General features: G+C 29.9%; 1 protein-coding gene across 1 annotated transcript in view; it reads right to left on the reverse strand.

Moving 5' to 3' along the window:
• The window catches only part of LOC111613708 (hormone-sensitive lipase-like), a 57,765-nt gene that overhangs the window by 4,558 nt on the left and 27,001 nt on the right, over window positions 1–26,206 (reverse strand). The window contains exons 5-7 of the mRNA XM_023355047.1: window positions 25,981–26,124; window positions 23,473–23,691; window positions 9,004–9,668 (exon numbers count right to left, since the gene is read on the reverse strand). Of these exons, the coding sequence (XP_023210815.1) occupies window positions 9,004–9,668; window positions 23,473–23,691; window positions 25,981–26,124 (1,028 nt within the window). The remainder of the gene's footprint in view (window positions 1–9,003; window positions 9,669–23,472; window positions 23,692–25,980; window positions 26,125–26,206) is intronic.

Consider the following 26,206-nt stretch of genomic DNA (forward strand, 5'->3'; position numbering starts at 1 on the left):
TATGAAAAAATCCATTATTAGTGTAGTATATTATTATATCCCATGTAATTAGTATATTAGTATATCGCTATTAACCTACTTCGCGTTGAATTTTCATCGATGTTAAGCCTAACAAAAATTTTTTAAAATAATAATCGTCGCTATTGTATCGTTAAAAATTAGAAAATTAAGCTTCGTTTAAATACTAGCTCCCTTTCATGGTCGAATGAGTGTTGCCAGCTAAAACACGTAAAAATAATATTAAAGTAGCCAAGACATAGCCAAATATTGTAGCGCCACATCACTAGCGGACATTTGAAATTTGCTGACTAGGACGGTCAGTTAACCGAGGTGTCGGTTAATCGGGGGTCGGATAATCGAGGCTCTACTGTAGTTCTTGAGCAAAATAAATAAATAAAAAAGGAAACGTCTAATAAAAATGTAGCTAACAGATGCGAAACGAACCTAACCAAAGCGCCGCCATTTTGGAACCATAGGTAACATTAACATATTTGTCTTCATAATAGTTTATCTTAAGGTAGGTTTGTTCTTCCACGGCATCTTCTACCATCAACAGCGTAATACGTTTGTAAATTTTCTAAAAATTAATTTTGTGAGCTGCTTTCGAATTTACATAAGCCACTACTTCCCTCGACAAAAGTATGAGGTAGTCCTATCGTCCGATCGTACGGTAGGAGAATTAAAAATAATTATTTAGTGTTATTAAATATCCTATAAATACTTTTAAACAATTTAATTTGTTCATTTATCTTCGCTGGTAACCCTCGATGTTAGGCCGGATGGCCGAGTGGTCAAGGTGACAGCCTACCGCTCTGGGGGACCAAGGATCGAATCCGGGGGGGTGGTCCGTCCCTCACCACCCGGTCGCCCCATTGTGAGCCTAACCGAACCCATAATGTGCCTGCTATAACAGGTCCACTTAGTGTACACGGCGGAAGGAGTAAAAAAAAACCTCGTTGTTAAAGTTATCCGCCATTTTTCAACAAATTTCCCGTGGGTCAATGCGCGACGTTCACTGAGTCACGTGATGTTGTGAACGAGCGCCAAAACGTATTTTACTTGGACTTAGAACGTCAAACGTGTATTTCTGCTTGCCGTACAAGTTTCCTGGTAGTTTTTTTTTATATCTACTCTTTCCGCCCTGTGAGCACTAAGAGGGCTTCGAACGGACCACCCCCCGAAGAATTCCTGGGGATTCCTTGACCCGTCTGGATTCGATCTCGGGTTCCCTAGTGCGGTAGGCTGGCACCTTGACCGCTCGGCCATCCCGACGTCCCTGGTAGCGCTTATGAGGAGCCAGGCTGCACATTGTGCTAATAAATAATAATAATAATAAATAATGCCGTACAAGTTTAACGTTTGTACTTGCGCCTCAACCTCTCTATTATATCGATAAAAATTGTACGGAAGTAACAAAACTGTTCCGAGAGCCTAGTTTGATATTTTGTTGTGGTTTTTACACTTCGTTCTATAGAAATTACAGAATATGATTACAGATGAAATGTATTTATTACTAAAATACTTTAAAATACTAAGAGTAGTTTTCTACATGTATAAAAATAGTATCTGCACGATGAAATGGCGACTACAAATAATAAGCTGGCCAATAACAGGATGATAACATTTTTAAAATAACTTGAGATGTAAAAAAGAAATATTGTTTATTATTAATAAATATAACTTTCTTAAAATATGCATATTTACGTAAAATGCATAGAAATGCAAAATATAAAAATGTTTTATACATAGTATAAATTTATTGTAGTGTTATTTATTTGTATAATAATTTTTATGTAAGAAATGTTAATACTACTTTTTCATACTTCAAAATATTATATCTTGATTAGATTTATTTGGAAAAATACAAAAAAAAATCCATAGCTAAATTTTATTATTATTATTTTTGATGCCAGGAGCATCATGTGCTGTTGCAACCTGTAATAACAGTCATCATAACACAAAGTTATTAAACAAGAAAGTTACTTATTTTAATTTACTAAAGATCCAATAATAAGAAGAAAATGAATTCATAATTGTAAAGGAAAAGACAAATTCAATGCTGATTCTTGTTATGTTTGCTCTGATCATTTCACAGAAAATGATTTGAGAGAAATTTAAAAGCTGAATTATTAGGTTTATTGACAAGACCTAAACTAAAGAAAACTTCACTACCGACAGTAAATTTACAAAATGTAGAAAATGAAAATATTAATCAGTTGAATCAAAGAAAGAATTGTTTATTAAAAAGAAATAGAAAAAAAATCGACAGGAAAACTTTTACATGTAAATAAAAAGGATAAACCAGAAGAATCTCTTAAATGTAATTGATTGTAAAACCATAAAACCATTTCATGCATAATGTCATTAATTGAACAATTGACTTGCCAGATGTTATATACACATAGCCTATGTAAAGCAACATTTAGGGATTATATTGAAATTTTTAAACAATTTAATTAAATACGATTGTTCCTCTGCAAAAAGAAAAGTAAATTGTGATAACAACAGAAAATTTTAAAATGTTTGTATCCGATTTCTTTTAATTCTTTTTTTATGTAACACTTAATTTGTATATATTATTATTAAAAATATGTTTATGACAGAAAATTGTTCTTTTGACAAAGTTATTTTTTATGTGAGATCCGGAATTTTATTAACTAAAATTTTAATTATCTTTTTCCTTATGTTTATGTAACAAATTGGAAGAAAAAAATGATCTTAGCCAGGAATGTGTAAACCTTCCTGTCATAACCATCAACATTCTATTGTCCTCGCATAACTTGCAGTTCGACTTGCACAAAGTTTATAGTTAGCATCCCAAAATTCGTCACTTATTTAGGTCTCTGGAACACCTATAACCTTTAGCTCATAGACCATCGGATCACGTGATGAAAATTCCCCACAAAAAGCTATAAAAGACCGTTCTTACCCCCTCTCGGAGGAGTCTCTGATTGAAAGCCGGACCAATGACATTGAGTTGAATCTCCGAATCCGCCACTATTCCAATCCTGTAATATCGATAACCATTCGTCGCCAGAGTCGTGAACTTTTATGTTTGTGCTCATTTGGATCAAAGAGACTTTTATGGGATACTTCTGTTCCTACATTTCTTAACCGTCACGGGAACTTACAAAGAGGTATGAAAAAGCATGTAAACTCTCTCTTGAGCTGTTAGGCGGTATAACATCTAGATTTGTGTTGTAGTTTTGTCAGTTTTGATTATTTTAATAAATCCTTGTTTTACTTGTTAAAATGGTAGACTTCTTTACTCGTGTACGGCCTTCACCTTATCGTCGACCCCAAATACTCTCCCTCCACTCGACTGAGATTTGAGAGTCCCAACCCTAGGGACCATTATCGTAAAGTAAGTCATCCTGACAGTGAGCAGGTTTAACGACCTGTTGTCCGTACAGGGAGGTGCGACCGACCCTTACTTCCCCTGTGGTTCACATTTATATATATGAGTAAATAATATCATTTTCAGTACATGAGTATTAAAAATTAAAAAATAGACCAATATAATTTTTGGTTTAAAAAAAAAGTGGTTTGATGATAGAAATTAAATTAATTTACTTATATATAAATNTATAAAATTAAAAATAATTGAAAGTGTTGTAAGTCAAAGACTGCAAAGATGTAATAAAGTTGTGAAGCAATGATCAATAACTTTGCATGTGTTACAGGCAATTTGTTAAAAAATGCCATTTATAAAGACGCAGACTGTATACAGACTGCTCTTTTTAGCTACTATCTCAAAAAGTTTAGAATTCATCATGTGACTGTTTATACTCAAACTAATCTGTTTATAGGTGGTGATATTCCTAGCAGGCTATTTTGTGGAAAATATTATATTATTTAATAACAAATGTAAATATTAAATTTAAAAACATTGTTACATATTGTTAATTATTTAAAAAGAAAATAAAAATATACATTAAGTGCAGTGTTAGCAGTATTTTATTTTTGCTAGTGATTTCAATGAACTTATGTTCATTATCTTCAGGCAAACAAAATTTAAAAATAGAATACAATATTCTAACTTAAATTGAACAAATGTCATTTAAATTGAAATTAAAAGTCATTATGAGTGTGATCAAAATTCAATTAGGCAAGATATTGAAACATCATGCAGTGCATGTGTGGATATACACCCACATCAAAGATGTGATGGTGGATGCATATCACTATTTAGTCATTTATATAGGGCAACCCACATGTTGGGCAGGTCAAGCGTGGGAGTGTTGCATGGCTCCAAGATTGTAAGGAGGAGATTCCCATATAGAAACAAATTTATGGTCGCTGCAGCATCTGAGTAACTTTGTTTGAGCCCATAATGGGTTGTAGTTCTGTTCGAGCATCTTTTTTGGTTACTCCCTCATCCTTGGTTGCTATGCCCACCATCACTTCAGTTATTGGTGTGTTACAAACCAGAGCATACAGCTTCTACAAACTGGATGTAGAAACCTTGTACCCTTCAATGCCCACTTTCAAAGCCACAATGCTTATATGCTTATTAATTCTCTACTCCTCAAGAAAGGTCTTAGTGCTCAACAGATACTAGATATATGTGATGTGCTATTCATCATCACGGAGAACAACTACTTCGTCTCAATGGGAAAGTTTATTTACAGAAACAGGAGCTCCACATCAGTTCCTCTTTATCTGCTGTTCTAGTGGAACTGATTACAAGAGAAATTGAGCACAGTACATTCAATTCCCTGCTTGGCATCCACTACCTGTTGTTGTACTGTACTTAGCAGCTGTGGTCAGGAAATCTCTATTTCCAAGCACAACATTGTGTAACAAGAGGAGGTGCCAATAGTTCAATCGTCATTAGCATACCTTGAATTCCTCTTCATATGCATTTCCTGTAAATTCAGGCAACACAACTTTCTCCTGCCCCTATCCCCACTACCAAATTTATGCAGATTCATCTGCAATGATCAGGATAAACTCTCCACCTATGAACAGTCGAGAGTCTATGCTGTACTGTTAGAAAACCCTGTACAGGTGAACATGAAGAACATTCAGCCATAATACAAATGATTGCTAGCAGCCTAGCCAAACACCAAGATGATGTGGTGAAAGGAAAGCATACTACGGAGCTTGTAAAAAAGGTGCTCAAACAGAACTACAATCCGTTATGGGCTCAAACAACACTAATCAGATGCTGCTGTGTCAGAACTCATTTTCATATTGGAATCTCTCCTTACAACAGCATTGCAGCCACACAACACTCCCACTCTTGACCTATCCAGTGTGTGGGTTATTTTATATAAACAGCTAAACAGTGATATGCATCTGCCATCACACCTTTGATGTAGGTGTGTATATCTACAAATGCACTGCATTATCTTGCAATCAATATTTCAATATCTTGCATAATCAAATTTTGATCATGTTCTTAATGACTTAATTTCAATTTAAATGACATTTGTTCCATTTACATTAGAATATTGTGTTCTATTTTTAAATTTTGTTTGCCTGAAGATGATAAACATAAGTTCATTGAAATCACTAGTGAAAACAAAAACTGTTAATGCTGCATCAGTGTATCTTTTTTACTTTCTTTTTATGTGATATTTCACATGAGGTTCAAGTTGTATTGTGTTAATTATTTAGTCTTACAACTTAAACTTTTTTGTTACTTAGAAGTACTGGGTACATAATATGTGAAAGACAAAAATTTATTGCAGACTTGAAACTAAAAACAATGACCAGCTAAAAGAACCTGAGTTTAAATCAAACATAAGTTTTTAAGCTTTTATTAAAAGCTTTGAAGGAGTTTTGAGAAGCTAAAGAAGACCAAGAATTTTTTTGATAACTATAGACTTAGAAAATTGTTTCAATAACTTCATTAGAAAACCAAAGACAACTAAGTAAACAAAGTTAGATTGTTTTATTAAAAAGCTCATTTATTTATATGTAAAATTTTTACAATATATGTAGACATCTGTATAAAATGCAATTTGAATAATCATGTGTAAATCATAAAAAAAGAACATGTTTCATCCATTCTCATAAAAGGGAAAAAGAAACATTTTCAGAGCATTTGTATAAACAATAGAGAGCATAAAAAAGAGTAAAAAAATAGCCATGTCTCTCAGGTTTTCTGCTATTCTGTCAATGGCAGAAAACCTGTGAGACATGGAAAAACAAGTTAGTCCTATTGAGTCCAGGCTTTTCCAGATTTTACTAACAAGGGAGGGTTTTCTCATGTCAGTCTTATGTTTTAATAAAATATATATCATTCCGTAGAGGAAAAAATAAGAAGACTCATATTTTTTCATTTATCTGTTCTTTTTCAAGTTGTTTCCAAGAAATAGTGTTCTAAAATGTTCTAATTCATATAGAAATATAGCACTGATGGCACAGTGGTAACATTGTGAATATAGACTAGGAATATCAAGAGATTGATTTTGCTCAAAGTTTTTACTTTTTATGGTTTAGCATAAATGTAAAGGAAAAATACAATGTTTACAACTAATTAATTGTTTAGCATGAGCAGATGAAATGAAGGCATTTCAATCACAAGCTTCTAATGAACATTTTGTTTTGGGAAATGTAAAATTTACATCAATAATATTAGAAAAACTTATAATGCTCTCTCTTCTGTCACATATCCTGAATTCTGCCATGTGCATATTAATGTGTTTAAGAATAGCAGCACATAATTCATTATATGTAAATGCCCAGTCCAGAGACAATGCTATATTTCTATATGAATTACATTAGAAGATTTTAGAACCCTTTTTCTCGCAAATGATTGACCTGCTAGATAAAAAAAAAAAAAAAAAACATGGGTCTTCTTATTTTTTTCTTCTATTGAATGATACATATTTTGTTAAAATGTAAGATTGATGTGAGAAAACCCTACCTTGTAATGTGTGTCTCATAAATATAAAGGCACTAGTATATTTCTGTATAAAATCATTCTTACAGAAAAATTTGCAAATTCTGCTTTAGTTTATTTAATCTTTAAAAATATATATTTAAAAAATAATAATAATTTATTAAAACAGAAAAATTTTAAACATTCACTTTAAAGTTGATTCCCAAAAATATAAAGGCAGGTTGATATTAAGATACTAGAGGTCATCATTAACTAAGCAAGAACTACTAGAAATGACTGTAGTTGGTTAGGATCACTAATTTAAGAATGGGCTGAGGCAAAACCCTAATAGACTTAGAGAAAGGTGGACATCTTGCTCTTACAGGTAAAAATTACTCTGCAAGAGCAATTGCTAAAAAATTAAATTGATCATCCTCTATAATCAACAACTTATTAAACTTGGAAAACCAATATGTCAAAAGAAATCACAGGACCTTCAAAGCACAAACAGGGCAAAACAAGCTCACCAGATTGCCAGCAAAAAATCATCATTTCAGTAGTTAGCAACACTTGAGTGTAATGTTTGCAAATCAACTATTGGAAATATGCAGATATGCGAGCATCTTGTATATAAGTCAAGAAAACCTATCCCATCACTAAAGCCCATTCACAATGAGAAATGTTTACGATAGGCCAAGAAAAAATAAGCTGGATAGATACATGGAAACAAATTATTTAGAATAACAAGAAAAAAATTCAACCTTAATGGTCCAGATGATTGGAGCTATTACTGGCATGATTTGAGAAAAGAGGAAGGACTGTAGTCCAAACTATAACAAGGCTCAATTATGGTGTAGGGTGGCTTTAGTTGGCAAGAAAAGACTCCACTTACTTTTTTACAAGGGCATACAAAAACAAATGATTATCAAGACATGTTAACAAGCAATCTCTTCTCTTTGTGGAATATATTTCTGGGAATCAATGGTTCTTTCAACAAGATAATGCTCCAATTCAAACAGCTAACTATTTATGAATGGTTTTTAGCTAATGGAGTGCCTATTATTATTGGACAGATCTATCTCCTGATCTTAATCCAATGGAAAATCTTTGGTGTATTCTGGCTAGTTTTATATGCAAGCGGGCAGCAATATAAGTGTGGAGAAACTAAAACAAGCCATAATTCATCACTGGAAAGAAATAAGCACATCTGTCCTCCAAAACTCATACATTCAATACCAGACTGCTTTTACAAAGTTATTTTAGCCAAAGGAGACTTCATTGGATATTAGGTTATCGTTAAATAAAATTTACTAACATGTTATTGTTTCAGTTCATTTTGTTATGTGCTTTTATATTTTTGGGACAATCAAACTGATTGTAATTCTTTAAAATTATTATTTATTTTTTTCTGTCTCAACAAATGATTATCATTTTTTTATATGTGCTTTTGTGAAAGTTCAAGCAAGTGAAAAAAATTAAGCCATAGGTTTCACTCCTGGTGGTAAATTATCTTTGCAAAGATTTCAGTGTAAATAATTTTATTTGGAAATCTATTAGTACCTTTATATTTATAGAATACACCTTTATATAGAGTTTTCTATTGGTGATTAAAATTTTATTAATTGAAAAACAATTTTATTTTACTTGTTTTCTGTTTATTTATCTTTGCTAGTTGCTATTTTCTGTTTCTTACTATTAAATATATATCTGATAACTTATGTATTTGTTTATGCTGAATCCACTTCTACCATTTTTTTTATAGTAATGTTTACCTTAACTTTGGACTACTGTAAAAGCTATGGACCATGAACAGTAATAAGTAATTCATGACAAAATATAGTCCAAAGATAGGTGTAACATGTTATATATAACCTTAACTAATTACCCTTACAAAATTATTATTATATGTTATAATAATAAATGTGTTAAAAGACTGCTTAGTCTTGTCAATAGTCCAAAGTTATAGTGAACTGAACTATAGTTATGACATAAAATGCATAATGTAAAGACTACTTTTAATTTATAATATAATTATCTATATATTATATTATATGGTATATAAATTGTTTTACATTCAAAATATGTTTATGAAAAATTTTTTAGGCATATAATGAAAGATTTAATTAATAAAGAATACCAAATTACTTTGATAATATTTTAAATAAACTTACCATAAGATATACAGGTGGCATCTTACTTAACATTTCATCTGAAGCAGAAAATGGGGAAATAAATGGATTATTCATAATAACTTTAATTTTTTCAAACTTTTTTGCAAGTGTATGTTTCTGTACACGATACCAAGGCATTGCCATTGAGCCTTTAACAGCTTCATTTAACTTCAACACATCTTTACTAGAAAAATGATTTTTATAGAGATTACTATCTGCAATGAAATTACTTAGCCTATCCCAATACTGTCTCATCATTCGACAGTATCTTCGATGCACACTATATGAAATGTCAGTAGGAAAATCATATAAAAGGTGTTCATCACCATCTGTTTTGTCATCAAGATTAATAGGTTCTGGCATTACCATATATTTGTTCATAAATTCAGTTACATAATCTTCAGTTGTCATTTGATCAATTTCAGACACATTCTCTGATCTATTTTCTGAAAGACTAATGTTAGGGCAATCTACTTCACTTTTACTTGATATTGAGTCAGTTGGTGATGAATTTGATTGACCTTCTATATCCATCTTTTCTAATTCTTTCAACATTTGAATTCCTGAATCTAAAATTGCTGAAATTCTTCTTGCATTTTCAGGTTGTGCAGATGATTCTTTATCACAATATTCATCATCTTGAATTTTATCCATTCCAACATATGCTGAAAAATTGATATAAATACAAAATTAATAAATTATAATATCAATCCAATTAGTTGTTTAAAATAAAATTAAAGTAAATTCAATTTCAGAAATTATCATACTTTAGTAACCTTGAAATCTCTATATTATCATTGAAAGTTAATAACTATAAATTTACTAGTTTTATTTAAAACATTGTTTTATATGGAAATGTATTTTTTTTGTAAACTACGGATTTTGAAGAAATATTTTTATACATTTTATGTTCATTCCATGTTCCCTCACTGACCAAAAAGTTATGCATCCAGTGAAAATTGCTTGATTACCTTAAAACTCAGCATACAGTAATGTCTCAGATATTAAATGACTACAGTGCTGTTTTGAGGTCTTATAACATCAAGCAAGCCTGTACAATGCAGTCATTAAACACCTGACTATTACTGCATTGTGGAACTTAGGGAAGCAAAATACCATTTCATCAAACTGTCACCTGGGATGTTCTAACCTGACTGTGAAGTGGTGTTGGGAGCAAAGGTTATGTGTATATATGAATATGTGGCAAGCAGGTTCTGCATGCTTCAGACAAACCATAGAAGAAATGATTGCATGATCATGAAACAGACACATACAGCTGCAATGGTGTCTTTGTCCATCCAGAGCCTCAGTACCTAACCCTGTCACTTGTATCTTTGGCAGGTGACTAGCAGAGGCAAATTTGCATGCACAGAGGCTGCTATGTATCCTGTCATTAGCATCCCAATATTGTCAACTTGATTTGCAATAATGCCAAAACAAAGAAACATGGACTGATAAAGACTGGCAGCATATCATCTTTAGTGATGAATCTTGATTCTTCTTGGGAATAAACAACAACTATATTAGTGGAGAGAATCATTTAGAAACACTTTAATTCCTTTACTCTGCAACATCAACAGGCTCTCTTAGATCCATAATTAGCACATTTATGCAATCTAGCTCCCATTTATTCAGAATAGCTGTACATATAATAGTCATAATTTTCTCAAAATTATAACGTTTTTAAAATTATAGTATTTATAGTATTATAGTATAATATAACCTTAAAGTTTTTCTTGAAAAGACAAATCTCAGAAAAGTTGTCATTATCTAAACAGCAGATTTATGATTAATAATGGATAATATTAAATTTCATTATTCTGAAGTAATTAAGCCATTTCTGTTGAAGGCATCATTTACAAAAATTTATCAGCATATTCTCCACAGTTTGATCCTACAGAAACGAGTTTCTCAATTTTTAGTAGTAGATACTATGAAGTGACATCTAGACATAACAAATGAACAAGAATTGTTTAGTTGTAGGTCTAGGTACAATTAAAAATTGTAGATAGAATTCTAAATATTATTGATCCTATAATTGATAATGCAAACACAAATTGATTTTCATCATTTTTACATGAAATAGAGAAATTCTGCAAAAACTAATGGAATATTCTGTTGTAATGCATTTATCATGAATTGCATCTATTGTGGTAGCTTTTTTTCTAAAATGCCAATAATCATAAAATAAGTAATTTGAAGTATGCATTTTATTACATATTTGCAAACATAATACTGTATATTACTTTATTCACATTTCACAGTCATATATTTTAAATAGCAAAATGTTTGAATGCATATAATGTTAAAAAAGCAAAAGAAAATCTAAAACCAACAAGTGCAATTATATTTATATAATTTGTTGAAATATTTATTTATGCATTTCACCTTCTATATTTTGCATGTCTCATGTTTCTGAAAGGTATTTTATTGTGAAATATTTTCATTCATTATTACAATATGTTTCTTCTCACTCTTGTAATTTGTGCGTTATAACAGCAGAGCAATAAAATAAATTTACACAATCTATATGATAATGTAATTAAAGATAAATAAATAATCTATCTATAAAAATTGTGTGTTTCTACAGAATTTAAATTTAAAATCTATAACAAAAATTCATGGGCATGCTTGATAGTAAAATCTTAATTGCCTCATTTATTTGTATATAGATATCTTTTAAAAACTGTAAAAATCTAATTTACTTCAATGCTAATTTTTTGAAGTATTTACTATAACTTATAAGAAGATGAAACATGTTCAAGCCTTGAACCATAAAAAAAAGAAGTTATTTATGACATTATTTCTGCAGAACATCCATGACTTTCTGAGAGGACCATGATTATTTTTTCCATGGCAATATTTGTCTTATACTCTCAATCTTTCTTTTATATCATGAAACATGTTTACATAAAATATTAGGCAAGTTTCAGCAATTATAGAACTATATTCAATAATGTCTTGTAAGATACAACATAATATATCTTTCAAATATCTGAGGTACCTATAACATTTTGTATTCAAAAAGCATTACAAAGCAAAGTACTTTGATAATGAAAGTATGTTTGAAAGTATGTGATGTATAAAATTGGGAGTAGTAACTAATGACTATTTCCAATTTTATACTGCCAATCAAAACAGTGTTTTTTAATGATGTATTATCAATTTCATGTTTGAATTTTATTGCTTTTCACACATTTGCAATGTATGAAGAAAAAAAACAATCAAATGCCATATCATCAGAATTAAAATGCTTCATGGATGGCATAGAAAAAGAGGACAGAAAATAAATGTGTTTTGAAGACAATGATGATGAAGCTTGTTAATCCATAGATTAGACTGCTCCTTCAATAATATGGAACCTGTATACTTGTAAATACCAATATACAGTCTGCGGTAGATATGTTTTGCTTGATAAGAATTTTCTGTTGTAGGAATCCTTAAATACATGAGCCAATCAAAGCCCAGCACGTGTGCAGTTTATGGACTACGGCTGTTTGAAAGGTTTTCTTCCATAAAATTAATTGATTCTAGACTAATTTGACTCAACATTTCCAAAACACGTATAATTTTTTGGGAATAATCCATATAAACTATGCTATAAACAAAAAAATCGTAGGATTTCTTACCAAGTGTGCACCTTCGAAGATGCCATTGCTTATGCTTGTTTTCGTTGTGGAGTGGCGCATCGAACGGTGGGTGCGTGTTTCCTGATAAATTATTTTTCTGCGAAAAATTTACTGAACTTTGGAGATATCATTAATAGAAATAATTTTTATGACCGTTGAATAAGAAATGTTTTTTTTCACAAGAAATGTATAAAATTACAGTACTGTATTAGACTTACAGTACCTAAGTTAGGCCTATATACTGTACAGACAATAGTAAACTCAACTTACCCGCCTAAACTCTCCGTAGCGTGTAAGTAGTTCGGATGCTCGCCCACTATTGGTCCAGATTTGACCAATCCTGTTGCAACACAACTCGGGGATGACGTTTTACCACATTTTACGAGTCTCTTTTAGTGTCTTTATATGAATACGGTTGCAATTTTTTTGCCACAATATACGAATCCGCATTATATGAACCCGCGTTATAGGGGGGTCTACTGTATATCCATTCAGATACAAAATTTTATCATTTAAAATTTGATTTTGGCTTTGCTATTATTGATAAGGGACAGAGATGCTAATAAAGAGCCAACTGGAATTCTCTAATGTTCTTATCAACAATGTTAAAATGAACTTAAATAAAATAATTTTGAATAAATATCATAACTGCATAGATAAAGTTTAACAGCCAGAAATAATGTAACAAAAAATTTTGATATCTTAACAGAATTAAGAACTACAGGTATACCTCGCCTTACGTCGGTAATTGGTTCCAGGAAAACGACTTAAGTCGAAAAACGACGTAAGTCGAGGTATACCTGTATTAAATTTTCAGGAAATTCATTCTCAAAAATTCTAATAATGACTGTTAAAAAATTTATAATTACGTTGTACATTCCTAGGCACTGTCATATTGTGATAGAAGTGAGGCAAATCATTGCATTTTTAAATTAGTATTAATATTGATATAAATTATCTTTCACTCCATCTAACCTGAGCTGACATGTGTTTGAATAAGTATGTAAGAGCAAGTATGTGTATGTGATCAGAAAGAAACAGCTGCTGGCCACATGAGAAGACAATTGTTACACTTATTGCTACAGTGAAGTGATCCTTGCAGCTATTGGACACATAAGAGGCAATCCTTATATTCACTCAGCATCAATTGCTTTCTTCTTGTGTTTTGTTCATTTTTGTGCCTTTTTTCTGTTAGGTGCATACATGCTGTATTTTTTTTTATCTCCTAAATTCCATTAGGCATGCTCAGTCATAACAAGGAGCATGGAACAATGTTACTGTTATTTGACCCAAGGTCCTAGAATATAAACTTACCTCAAACAGTCATTTTAGCCACATCCTGCCAGATTGAGGATATACATCATCCATAATCAAGCAACTTCTTCACAACAGTTAGCGAGGGAAGAAATTTTCTGAATTTCAATATTTTTGTTGCTTTGTTAAGAGTTTTTAGACTCTTAATCTTTGAAGGTAAATATATCTATCGTTATTACTATTAATAAATATAATTATGATGATAATTATATTGATAAAAATTGTACGGAAGTAACAAAACTATTCCTAGAGCCATTTGATATTCTGTTGTAGTCTTTACACTTCGTTCTGTAGAAATTACAGAATATGATTACAGATGAAATATATTTATTACTAAAATATTTTAAAATACTAAGGGTAGTTTTCTACATGTATAAAAATAGTATCTGCACGATGAAATGGCGACTACAAATAATAAGCTGGCCAATAACAGGATGATAACATTTTTAAAATAACTTGAGATGTAAAAAAGAAATATTGTTTATTATTAATAAATATAACTTTCTTAAAATATGCATATTTACGTAAAATGCATAGAAATGCAAAATATAAAAATGTTTTATACATAGTATAAATTTATTGTAGTGTTATTTATTTGTATAATAATTTTTATGTAAGAAATGTTAATACTACTTTTTCATACTTCAAAATATTATATCTTGATTAGATTTATTTGGAAAAATACAAAAAAAAATCCATAGCTAAATTTTATTATTATTATTTTTGATGCCAGGAGCATCATGTGCTGTTGCAACCTGTAATAACAGTCATCATAACACAAAGTTATTAAACAAGAAAGTTACTTATTTTAATTTACTAAAGATCCAATAATAAGAAGAAAATGAATTCATAATTGTAAAGGAAAAGACAAATTCAATGCTGATTCTTGTTATGTTTGCTCTGATCATTTCACAGAAAATGATTTGAGAGAAATTTAAAAGCTGAATTATTAGGTTTATTGACAAAACCTAAACTAAAGAAAACTTCACTACCGACAGTAAATTTACAAAATGTAGAAAATGAAAATATTAATCAGTTGAATCAAAGAAAGAATTGTTTATTAAAAAGAAATAGAAAAAAAATCGACAGGAAAACTTTTACATGTAAATAAAAAGGATAAACCAGAAGAATCTCTTAAATGTAATTGATTGTAAAACCATAAAACCATTTCATGCATAATGTCATTAATTGAACAATTGACTTGCCAGATGTTATATACACATAGCCTATGTAAAGCAACATTTAGGGATTAAATTGAAATTTTTAAACAATTTAATTAAATACGATTGTTCCTCTGCAAAAAGAAAAGTAAATTGTGATAACAACAGAAAATTTTAAAATGTTTGTATCCGATTTCTTTTAATTCTTTTTTTATGTAACACTTAATTTGTATATATTATTATTAAAAATATGTTTATGACAGAAAATTGTTCTTTTGACAAAGTTATTTTTTATGTGAGATCCGGAATTTTATTAACTAAAATTTTAATTATCTTTTTCCTTATGTTTATGTAACAAATTGGAAGAAAAAAATGATCTTAGCCAGGAATGTGTAAACCTTCCTGTCATAACCATCAACATTCTATTGTCCTCGCATAACTTGCAGTTCGACTTGCACAAAGTTTATAGTTAGCATCCCAAAATTCGTCACTTATTTAGGTCTCTGGAACACCTATAACCTTTAGCTCATAGACCATCGGATCACGTGATGAAAATTCCCCACAAAAAGCTATAAAAGACCGTTCTTACCCCCTCTCGGAGGAGTCTCTGATTGAAAGCCGGACCAATGACATTGAGTTGAATCTCCGAATCCGCCACTATTCCAATCCTGTAATATCGATAACCATTCGTCGCCAGAGTCGTGAACTTTTATGTTTGTGCTCATTTGGATCAAAGAGACTTTTATGGGATACTTCTGTTCCTACATTTCTTAACCGTCACGGGAACTTACAAAGAGGTATGAAAAAGCATGTAAACTCTCTCTTGAGCTGTTAGGCGGTATAACATCTAGATTTGTGTTGTAGTTTTGTCAGTTTTGATTATTTTAATAAATCCTTGTTTTACTTGTTAAAATGGTAGACTTCTTTACTCGTGTACGGCCTTCACCTTATCGTCGACCCCAAATACTCTCCCTCCACTCGACTGAGATTTGAGAGTCCCAACCCTAGGGACCATTATCGTAAAGTAAGTCATCCTGACAGTGAGCAGGTTTAACGACCTGTTGTCCGTACAGGGAGGTGCGACCGACCCTTACTTCCCCTGTGGTTCACATTTATATATATGAGTAAATAATATCATTTTCAGTACATGAGTATTAAAAATTAAAAAATAGACCAATATAATTTTTGGTTTAAAAAAAAAGTGGTTTGATGATAGAAATTAAATTAATTTACTTATATATAAATCACCTAGGTGAAATTTACAAAAATTAATCTTTTAAGAAACTATTGTTATTATAATATCATAAAATAGATAAAATCGATTTCATTTACAAAGTAGTAAAACGTGTTTTAATTTCAACTTTACACAGAAATTATGAAAATTTGCTCAATATTCCAGATTTTTCTTTTTCTTATTTATAATCTATTTTTATTTACATTTAATTAAGTATAAATCTTAATTAATGAAATATTAACGTGTAATTAAAGCTACAAGCCTCTGATTGGTAATGTTTTTACCATAAGGACATAGTAAGAGATTTTGTTTTCGAATATGAGTGATGTCAAATAAGCAACCAATAAAAAGCATTTCTTCTCTATGAGGCAACCTTATATTCTAGGACCTTGACTTTGACCCCACTATATCTTGAAAACAGTCATAAACCCATTTTTTTTTATTACATTTTTGGATTCCTCATTGCAATTAATAAAAAATGGCAAAGTTTCATCAATATTGGCCAACCAAATTTTGAGAAAGAACACAATTCTGTAAGCCATGTAGAAGAAGCTTTGCTAATGCTCCACCTCAAAAATGAGGAGGAGGAGGAGATAATTCCAATGTATAAAAAGTTGAGAGTTTACCACACCAAAAATTACGAATCAGAATTATGAGCAATTTGCATCCTAAATTATGACAGTTTCTTGTAATTTGCCAGAAATGAGAGACAATGTACTCACAAAGCACATCATGAGTTCAAGCATCAACCACATTATTATTATTAGTATTATTAATTTTAAGTAATATTCTTGCACTATATATCCTTATTTCAATCCAAATGAAAAGAATTTGGAAAAAATGTTATCTTGATATTTTAAAAAATTGTTATCTCTACAAAGTCTAGAATGCTCTACAAGTTCTTCCAATATGAAGTTTACTTAAGAGAGTCACTTGTCTATAGAATTTTCCTTTGAATATATAGTAAGATGAGTAAAGCAGTATATGAGGATATTCTGAATTTATAGGATTTCATTCTTTAAGAATCTTATCCTGGAAAAATCTTAAAGCTAGGGTTAAGAATGTTTCTAGTTTTAGTGATAGGAATAGGCTTGTTATAAAACAAGATTATTTGTTTGCATTTATTGTTCTAGTCAAATTTCTTTTAGATCTTCACTATTTATATCAAGCTTGTAAAGAAAATAGTTCAAACACTCATTTATTGCCTTTAAAAAATTTTAGTAATGCCTACTTTAAGATACTGTAGGCTCTAATCTTTTTTTCTACGTTTAGTCTGAATTACTCTTCCTTATGGGCTTTTATGAACCCAAAAGATTTTTTCAGTCTTACTAGAGTCATATGAACAGGAATATAATGATGAATTAAGTTTTAAATTAAACGTTTTGCCTAACATAGTAGTTAGTCTTTATTCAGTAATATGCAACCTGCATCTTAAATATTTAGAAAATTTTGTTTTAGTTTTTCTTTCCTTATGATGATAGGAATCTATCCATTTTAGGAAAATCCATTTGAGTAAATGATGATGAGATTAATAAATTAAAAATTAAGAGACAAATATAAACTTTCTTCAATTTCCAACTAGATTGTTCTCAAGTGCTAGGAGTGATACTAATATTGTCTATTTTTAAGTCAAATCTATTGAAAGCATTGAAAGCACTGACAAGGTCTCAATTATTTTATTTTGTAAAGCTATCTAATACATATTTTCCATTGAAAACAGCTGAATGAATCTATAGGAATTTCTTCTTCTATCTCAGAAATCTTTAAAAGGCAGCTACTTTGTCTTTAGAAGTTGTTTCTAAAGAATTTATTTTAGTTTCTCAGTGAATTTGTTTAATACATCTCAATGCCTTTTTAACTTGTTAAATTCCAGTAACAAGTTAAAAAGGCATTGAGATGTATTAAACAAATTCACTGAGAAATCTTGTCTAAAAAATCTATTTTGTGATGAACTAATCTGATTCCATTATAGTTGTGAGCTTCAAATCTGCAACTATCAACTCTAAGTAATGTTTAAACCAAGCATATGGTTTGTTTTTGCTTCATTATGAAAAGACAACATCTACTCAAAGACTCATTTAAGCATCAGATAATTTTTTGATCTAATCTAATACAAATCAATCTAATACTAATGTGAGCTCAATCCTGCCACAATTCAAAAGAATTTGCATGTGCTAGGAAACCATCACTAACACACAAAGGAATTCTCACATGTTAAAAGACCTTTGACTTGTAATTGAACATGAGAAGTAGATAAGTAGATAGATATTTAATGTTTAGACAAAAAGAAATTAAATTCCATCAAAAGGAACTTTGAATCATAAAAATAGATACATTGATAATTAATTCTATTAGTTGTGTTGAAACAATAAATAATGGCAAAGAGGAAAGCTTCCCTAGGAAGAAGCAATCCCCAAATAATTCCCCATATTCCACCTAATGTTTTGACTAGTTGAAATCCAGTTGAAACAAGAACTAAACAAACTGTTCAATAACAAGGACTAGCAGGCAGTATTTTTGTGCAAAAATTCAATCCCTTATTTATTTTGCTGATATTCTTTACAGTAAAATATAAACATTGTATATGTTTAATTGGTATATTATTAAAAATAACACATTAAACAGTTTATAATTAATAGTTATTGACAGGGTGTTTAATGTGTTAGTTTTGTAATTTGGCATGAAGTGTATGTAAAAACATTGTTGATATATTTATTGTTTTTAAATATGAAAATTGTTTACCAGTAATTTGTATATTATTTTTTTAAAGCTTTAATAGGAAATACTTCTCATAAGAGGTTTGAAAATGAAAGTAAAATGATGTTCATGACAAAACATTTATTATTGAAAGGCATTAGAACTATATATTAAAACATTCTTGTCAGAAGTAAAATTTACATTAATAGGTTCACATAGTTTTTTGAAAATATCACATTTTATCAAAATATCCAAATATTCAATAATTTTTAATATTTTTAGTTTAAATTTTCATGATATTTCAGTATCAATGGCCAAAGACATACTAAGTGAAAAACCTAATATTACTTTCTATCAAAAATTCAGAAGTGATGAAACTGAACATGTCCAAAGTAGTAATATATTTGCTGAAATTAAGTCCAAAAAAATGTTCAGGTGGCTTGTATTCATCACAAAGTAATAGGTTTAGTGAATTAATATAGCTTACTATTTTTAAAAATAAATTACTTATGGCTTTAAATTTTATGTGTATTAAGTTATGTCATGAAAAAGAATTATAGAAAACTAAATGGGGGACCATTTTGGAAGTGTTGCATAGGGTTCATACATTGGTGCCAACCTTTTAAATATATGTACTAGTGGGCTCAAAATGGGAGTAAACTGGTTGTAAAAATTTGAAAGAAAAATAAATGTAAATCAATCAAATCCAGTATTAATGTTATACATTTGTTTATATAGAAAAATTTAGATTAAGATATAAAATATACATTAACATTAAAATATGTCTAACATCCTAGCATTTTGATGTTTTAGTGTGACAACAGATAAGTTTCAAAACTGCCACTAAAATAATGTAATACTCTAAATAAATGCTTTACAAATTAAAATGAATCAGTCTGCCAGAAAAACATGATATGTTACAAGATGATTTTCAGAATATTGCTAAAAATTGATCATACAAAATTAATTTATTGTATCACCTCCAAACTTGGTACAGACATCCTATCAGGCATCATATTATGCCCAGCTATGTTCTGTTTTTCATCAAAAAATGAAAATTTCTGCATATGACTTTATGAATGAATCATTGCATGTCTTTCTTGCTTGTGTTCAAAATCTGCACCTGCTGAAATCATCTATTTAATCTCCCCAATTTGGCTCAGAAATATTCACTGTAGACCCTATATATCATTTTATCTGAGAGATACTTCTCCTTGAAGAGGTTATACAACTTGAGGATGTTGAGATGAGCATCTAGATACTTGCCCACCAGTGGCTGAGTGGATAAAACCACTGAACACTGGTAGTTGGTCACGGGTTCGTATCTTGCCAATAGGCTGGCCATGTGGAGTTTTCTGGATTTTCCTCATGTTTGTAACACCTAAATATGGGACAGTTTCCCTTAGAAAGTCCTTTGTGGAGGCATCTCCATCTTGGCTCATTGGTTATTGCAATGTGAAATGAGGGAAATTAAAACTAAACTAAAAACTAAGCATCTACATACTTCAGAGATGTGTTTCCATAATCTATCTTTTTTATGGGAAAGCTTCAAATGAATGTGCTCATTAGTGTTTCTCAAACGGGATTCTGGGATCCCGGTTGTTTTTTTAACCCGAGAAATTTTTCTTATCCCGGGAAATCCTGCAAATTTCTTAAAAATTCACTTTTTTTCTTATTTTGTGTTAAGGTTAAGAAATTTTGCAAATAAAAAGCACAACTATCTCATTCACTGTCAGAATACATTTGTATTTATTAATTTTAAACCTACCTATTAGTTTTTTTAAATTTTTGCTCGTTATAGCATGTCACAAATGGTCAATAATCAATATATAGCTTATTTGTGGCATGACTATAAAAATTCTTTACTTGTCGGAACCTGTAATATCTGGAATAATTGTGCTTACGCTGTCTTGAGTTTTAACCATGCCCAGTAGCTTCAATAAATGCCTGACGCCAGATTGTGCAAATTGGGCAAGGATACAAACGAGTACAAAGTCTGCAAGTATGAAGTTTTTCTTCATAAACCTGATTATTAAAGCCAAATGAATTGCCGAATTATCGAGCTCTAAGCTTGATGCCGCTATTAAAGCAGCCAAGGTAGACAAATCAAGAATACTAGAGAGCGAAAGAAGTACTACAATCTCGAAAACGAACTCGAAAGCTTCCAGGCTACAGGTGAAAAAACACATAATATCTGTCTTCTCTTAAATGCATTAAACACTATTCCAATCACATCAATTGAATCGGAAAGGGCATTCTCGGTGGCAAGACTTTTCATTACTAAAATAAGAATTAGAGTGAGTTATCGGAGTATTGACCATCTTTGCTTTTTAAAATCTTATAAAAGTTTGCAATATTTTGTATTATATTTTATTTAAAAAACGAAAATTACCTTCTAAATTAGAAGTTCATTTTTTTTAATTTTTAACTCAATTCAAAACTTTTTTTTTGTTGTTGTTGTATGCAGTTTCCAGCAAACTTTAATTAATTTTTTTCTATTTGTGAAAATTTCTACGTTATTTAAAGGTAATTTTTATTATAGGCCTATAGACCTTACACAGCATTATTAATATGATTTTGGAGGTTACAGAACTTTAAAATTACTTTAAAAAATGAAAAATAATTATATCATTTAATTTCAAGATATTTTGTATACTTTAAAAATAATTAATTCTATCCCGGGATTTCCCGGGATCCCGGTAAACAGTTCACTTTTATCCCGGAATCCTGGGACAAGCAAAAGACCAGGAAATGAGAAACCCTAGTGCTCATCTGCATGCTGCTTCAGCTCAATTTCATATTTCCACAGCTTTCATGCCAATCTTGCAGGTCATGAGGGACAAATCAAATTTGAGCAGCTGCCAGATGTTTTCATATGTTGCCATGAACAGCAACAAATACTTTCTGACATACAGTAATGTCTTCTAAATCCTCTCTAACAATGTATACAAAGGTAAATGCATGGGGCTTACTGTTGTTGCAAGGACATGTTCTCCATGTGTATTTGTGATTGAAAGTAGGTGTCTTCTTCATCTTTATGGCAATTTGTTCATTCTCTTTATAAAAGCCTGGAATCAGTAAATTTCTGGAAAAAGTGTTTCTTACAGCTGATATGCAGATGTGGACAGCCACAATTTGTCCTTACACCATTCTAGTGGCACTTTCACATCTTAATGGTTTACATGGATTCTCCCAGACACATTTTCCCTTGTCTATAGAATTTTTTTTTTTTGTTTTCAGGCCTAAAATGCCTCTCCTTGGATGTGCTTGGCATGCCCACTGACCTTTCCATCAGGAAAAAAATCATACTGAATCTCGAATCATACTTTCCTACAAACTGACTGCTGCACAGAGGCAGATGCCATCTTGAAATCTGCAACATATCATGACTGAAACATAATATTCCACCCCATCACATTTAGCAAAAAAGGGATATGTCATGACTACTTCCTTTTATGCCCTTAACAAAAACTCTCTCATCTCATATCTTAGCAAGGACCCAACAAGTCCATTCTTTCCCTAAGAAACACAATTCCACTATCAACTCAAGCCAAACCCCTGACTTATGCTTTTTCCCTCAAACTAATTCAAATGTCTTGTAACTTGTGCACCTTTATTTTACTAAAAATTGTGGTTAAAGTATTCTACTATGCAAATTGTTCTGAAAAAAAATGAATTATTCTAGGAGCCAAAATTATTAGAATTATAGCATCAAATTATATAGATTTGTGAGCCTCACAAATCTATATAAGTTGATTAGAAAATTCTTGGAAATTCCTTAATCCTGCATCTGCAGGTGTATAGGAATGCTACCAGTAATTCAATGATCCAAAACTATGGTTTAATTATGTTTATTTTGGTTTATTACATAATTAAACTATAGTTTTGGATTGTTGTATTACTGGTAGTGTTCCAATACACCTGCAGATGCAGGATTATGGAATTCCCAAGAATTTTCTAATTGGAATATAACTGGTATCCCAACAAAAAAAAAACTATATAAGTAGGTGCCACTAGGCCCACGTATATGAAATTATGGCATTCAGCATAAAAGATACAGAATAATAAGTACTGGTTTGTTTATCATATATGCTGACTAATTAAAACAGAACTTGGATATGGTAAATTATTTCCTTATGAAGCTTTAAACATGTTCCAAAGAATATTTTCTAAATTGTATCAAAGCTTAAATTCATCCCATGCTTGATGAATTCAAATGTATTCATGCCATGTATAAAAATGAAGCTAAAGTTTAAAAAATATTAATGTTGGAATAAATTGGATTTTTATAGTTTAAAGAGCCATCTTTACTTCATTTATATAATTTAAGAATCAAACTACATCTTTAAATCATAATTTATTCTGAGATGTTACTTTCAATTATTTATATAAATATAAGGTAGCTTCAGTTTTCAGTTTTAAGAATATCACTTACCATTGAGACAGCTTAGCATAAATCCTAAAGGAAGAAGGGGATCCATTGCTGATAACATACGAGATGGAGATGGCACCATATCCAAAATCATTGGAGTATAAGCACAAAACAAGGCATCTGGTTTTCGAATTCCTAATTCAATAGTTTTTAATGTCAATGCTGTCATTAGATTTCCTCCAGCACTATCACCAACCAAACATATTTTCTCTCCATTAAAACCTGTTAATATTTTCATAAATCATTATGAAAATAATCTTAAACATCTATTATATTAAATTTAAAACCATCTTTTTATTTAAAAAAATTCATTTTTATAATAATCATAACATGCATATACAGAAATATAAATTACTATTAAATTTAAAATATATGTATAGTATGTAGCAAAAAAATTGCAACAAATACAATGCCTCTTTACTTTTTTATTTCTCAATTAAATCACAAAATGTATTCACAGCCATAAACTACAAACTTGACACTTATGATTAGTTATGAAAATTAGCACTTAATCAATGCCACTATTCTTGATCTTCTGAACTGGCTTAAGGCCAGTCATTTCAGAAAATCAATGTTGTAGTATATGAACCACACCATTAATGCATGCCCACATGTGCAGGATGCACTGTTCAGCAAGACAATGCATGCCCATTGTCTTGTTGAAGAGTGTATCCTTCCAGACAGAATAAACCCATCCAAAAAACATTCATGCAAGATGTTTTGATATTGTTCAGTGTTAATGGACCTTCATATGATTTTGAGTAAAAGATGAACCTTATTGCAATTTTTTCACTGCATATCTTAACTAATAATATATACGAATAACATTCAAATCTTCATAACAATTAAGAAATACTTTGTAATATATGTTTCTAATTATGTTTATAATTAGTTTTAAATAAATGTTGAAGTTGTAATCATGAAAAATTTATTATTATTGTAATAATCATTTCCTCAAATGATTATTATAATAATAAATGAAATAAAGTGTAATGTATGTTATAAATCAAAATCTTTAAAATTTATTATTTATTTCTATTGTATAAATAGATGATTATTGCACAGAAACTGAAATAAATTAATATTAAGTTAAAACTATTCAACAATTTTTAATTTTATCTTTAAAACAATTTTCTAATAATAGAACATGAAAATTTGTTTTCAACATTATTTTGTGACAAATTTATATGATATTAATTATTTGTTATTTTAATTCTATATTTTTCTTGATTTTCAAAATCATAATAAATGGATTCTAAAATATAAGTTACTTAAACAAAATCTTAATTGACTCTTTGTTAAAGAAAATGTGTAAAATTTTTTTGGATTGAATTAACATTATATACAAATTACAATATTTTCTTGAATTGTATTTATGATTAAATTTACTTTTAATTTAATTTTGTTTTAAAATATTTCAGTGTAATATATTCTGAAAAAATTTTTTCTGCAGTATATTTTTGTAATACTGATTCCAATGATGATACAAATATTAAAATATTTAAGTATCTATTTTTCATTAATTTATTAAAATTATGAAATTCTTGATATTAAACTTGTTACAGAAAAATTATAATTCATTCACAAGGTCCTTTAAGTTAATGAGCAAAGTGAATCATCAAGTATTGTAAAAACTATAATTTCCAGGAAACAGTCTTAAAATAAAAAAGTTAACTTATTAGAAAATTATCATTTTTAATAATGTTTGGGATAAGTGAAATAAGATAAAATTACACATCATTTTATGAATGAAGTGAAACTCCATTTATCTGGATTTCTGAATTATCCAGACTATAAAATAAAATCCCTGTCTCAGAAGTATAAAAAATAGATATATGGAAAACCTATATATGCAAAAAAATCAAAAAGCTCTTAAGTACATTCTTGCCTGAAAGTAACATCACAGCTTATAAGAACAGACTTTGTTTTTTTATGAATTGGCATATAATGTTCATTGTTATGCATTCTGTGGGAGTGTTCTTTGACTTCACTTAATACCTTGTTAAATCTTTTCTAATCTTTTAAGATTTTCAATTATAAAAAATTGCTAATTTCCTATTGAATAAAAATTTTGTGTTTCTCACAATGGTCAATGTGTTAATAAGTTTATCATTTGTAACCTTGCAAGTTATCATTTATTCAATATCCACAGCTATTATTATTTCACTGAGTTTCAGTCACATTCAATCTTTTGTGAAGTAAACATCTTGAAAATGTCATCTAAAAGAAGGAAAGTGGTTGTTACAATGAAAAATAAATTATAAATATAAAGTAAACTGTGTTATTTACTGTATATTGCTAATGAATTTCCAGATTATCCAGGCCTGGTCCCATTTAAGCCTCATAAACAGGGTTCCACTATATTTCTAAATCTTATTAGTAATATCATAAATGAAATCTTATATTTAGAGCATTCTTAAGTTTTTTTTTACCATTACTTTTTTCCTCATTAATTACTTTCATTTTTATTTAATATCTTTATTATATAATATTACAAATAAATTTGTATACCAAGTTTATGACCATTTTCTAGAACCCAAGCATAGACAAGAAGAATTTCTTCTAAAGCTCTTGGAAAAGGTGCTGCTGGTGCTAAGGAATAATCAATTGATAAAACAGGAATGTTCAGTTCTTTAAGCCCAATCTCTGATAAATCTAAAAAAAAAAACACAAACATGTTTAATGACATTAAATTATAATGTATAATCAATCGTTTATTAATTGTTAGAGAAATTTC

This window comes from Centruroides sculpturatus, unplaced genomic scaffold (assembly GCF_000671375.1).
Source record: "Centruroides sculpturatus isolate CEXI.00-Female unplaced genomic scaffold, Cexi_2.0 scaffold1782, whole genome shotgun sequence".
NCBI lineage: Eukaryota > Metazoa > Arthropoda > Arachnida > Scorpiones > Buthidae > Centruroides > Centruroides sculpturatus.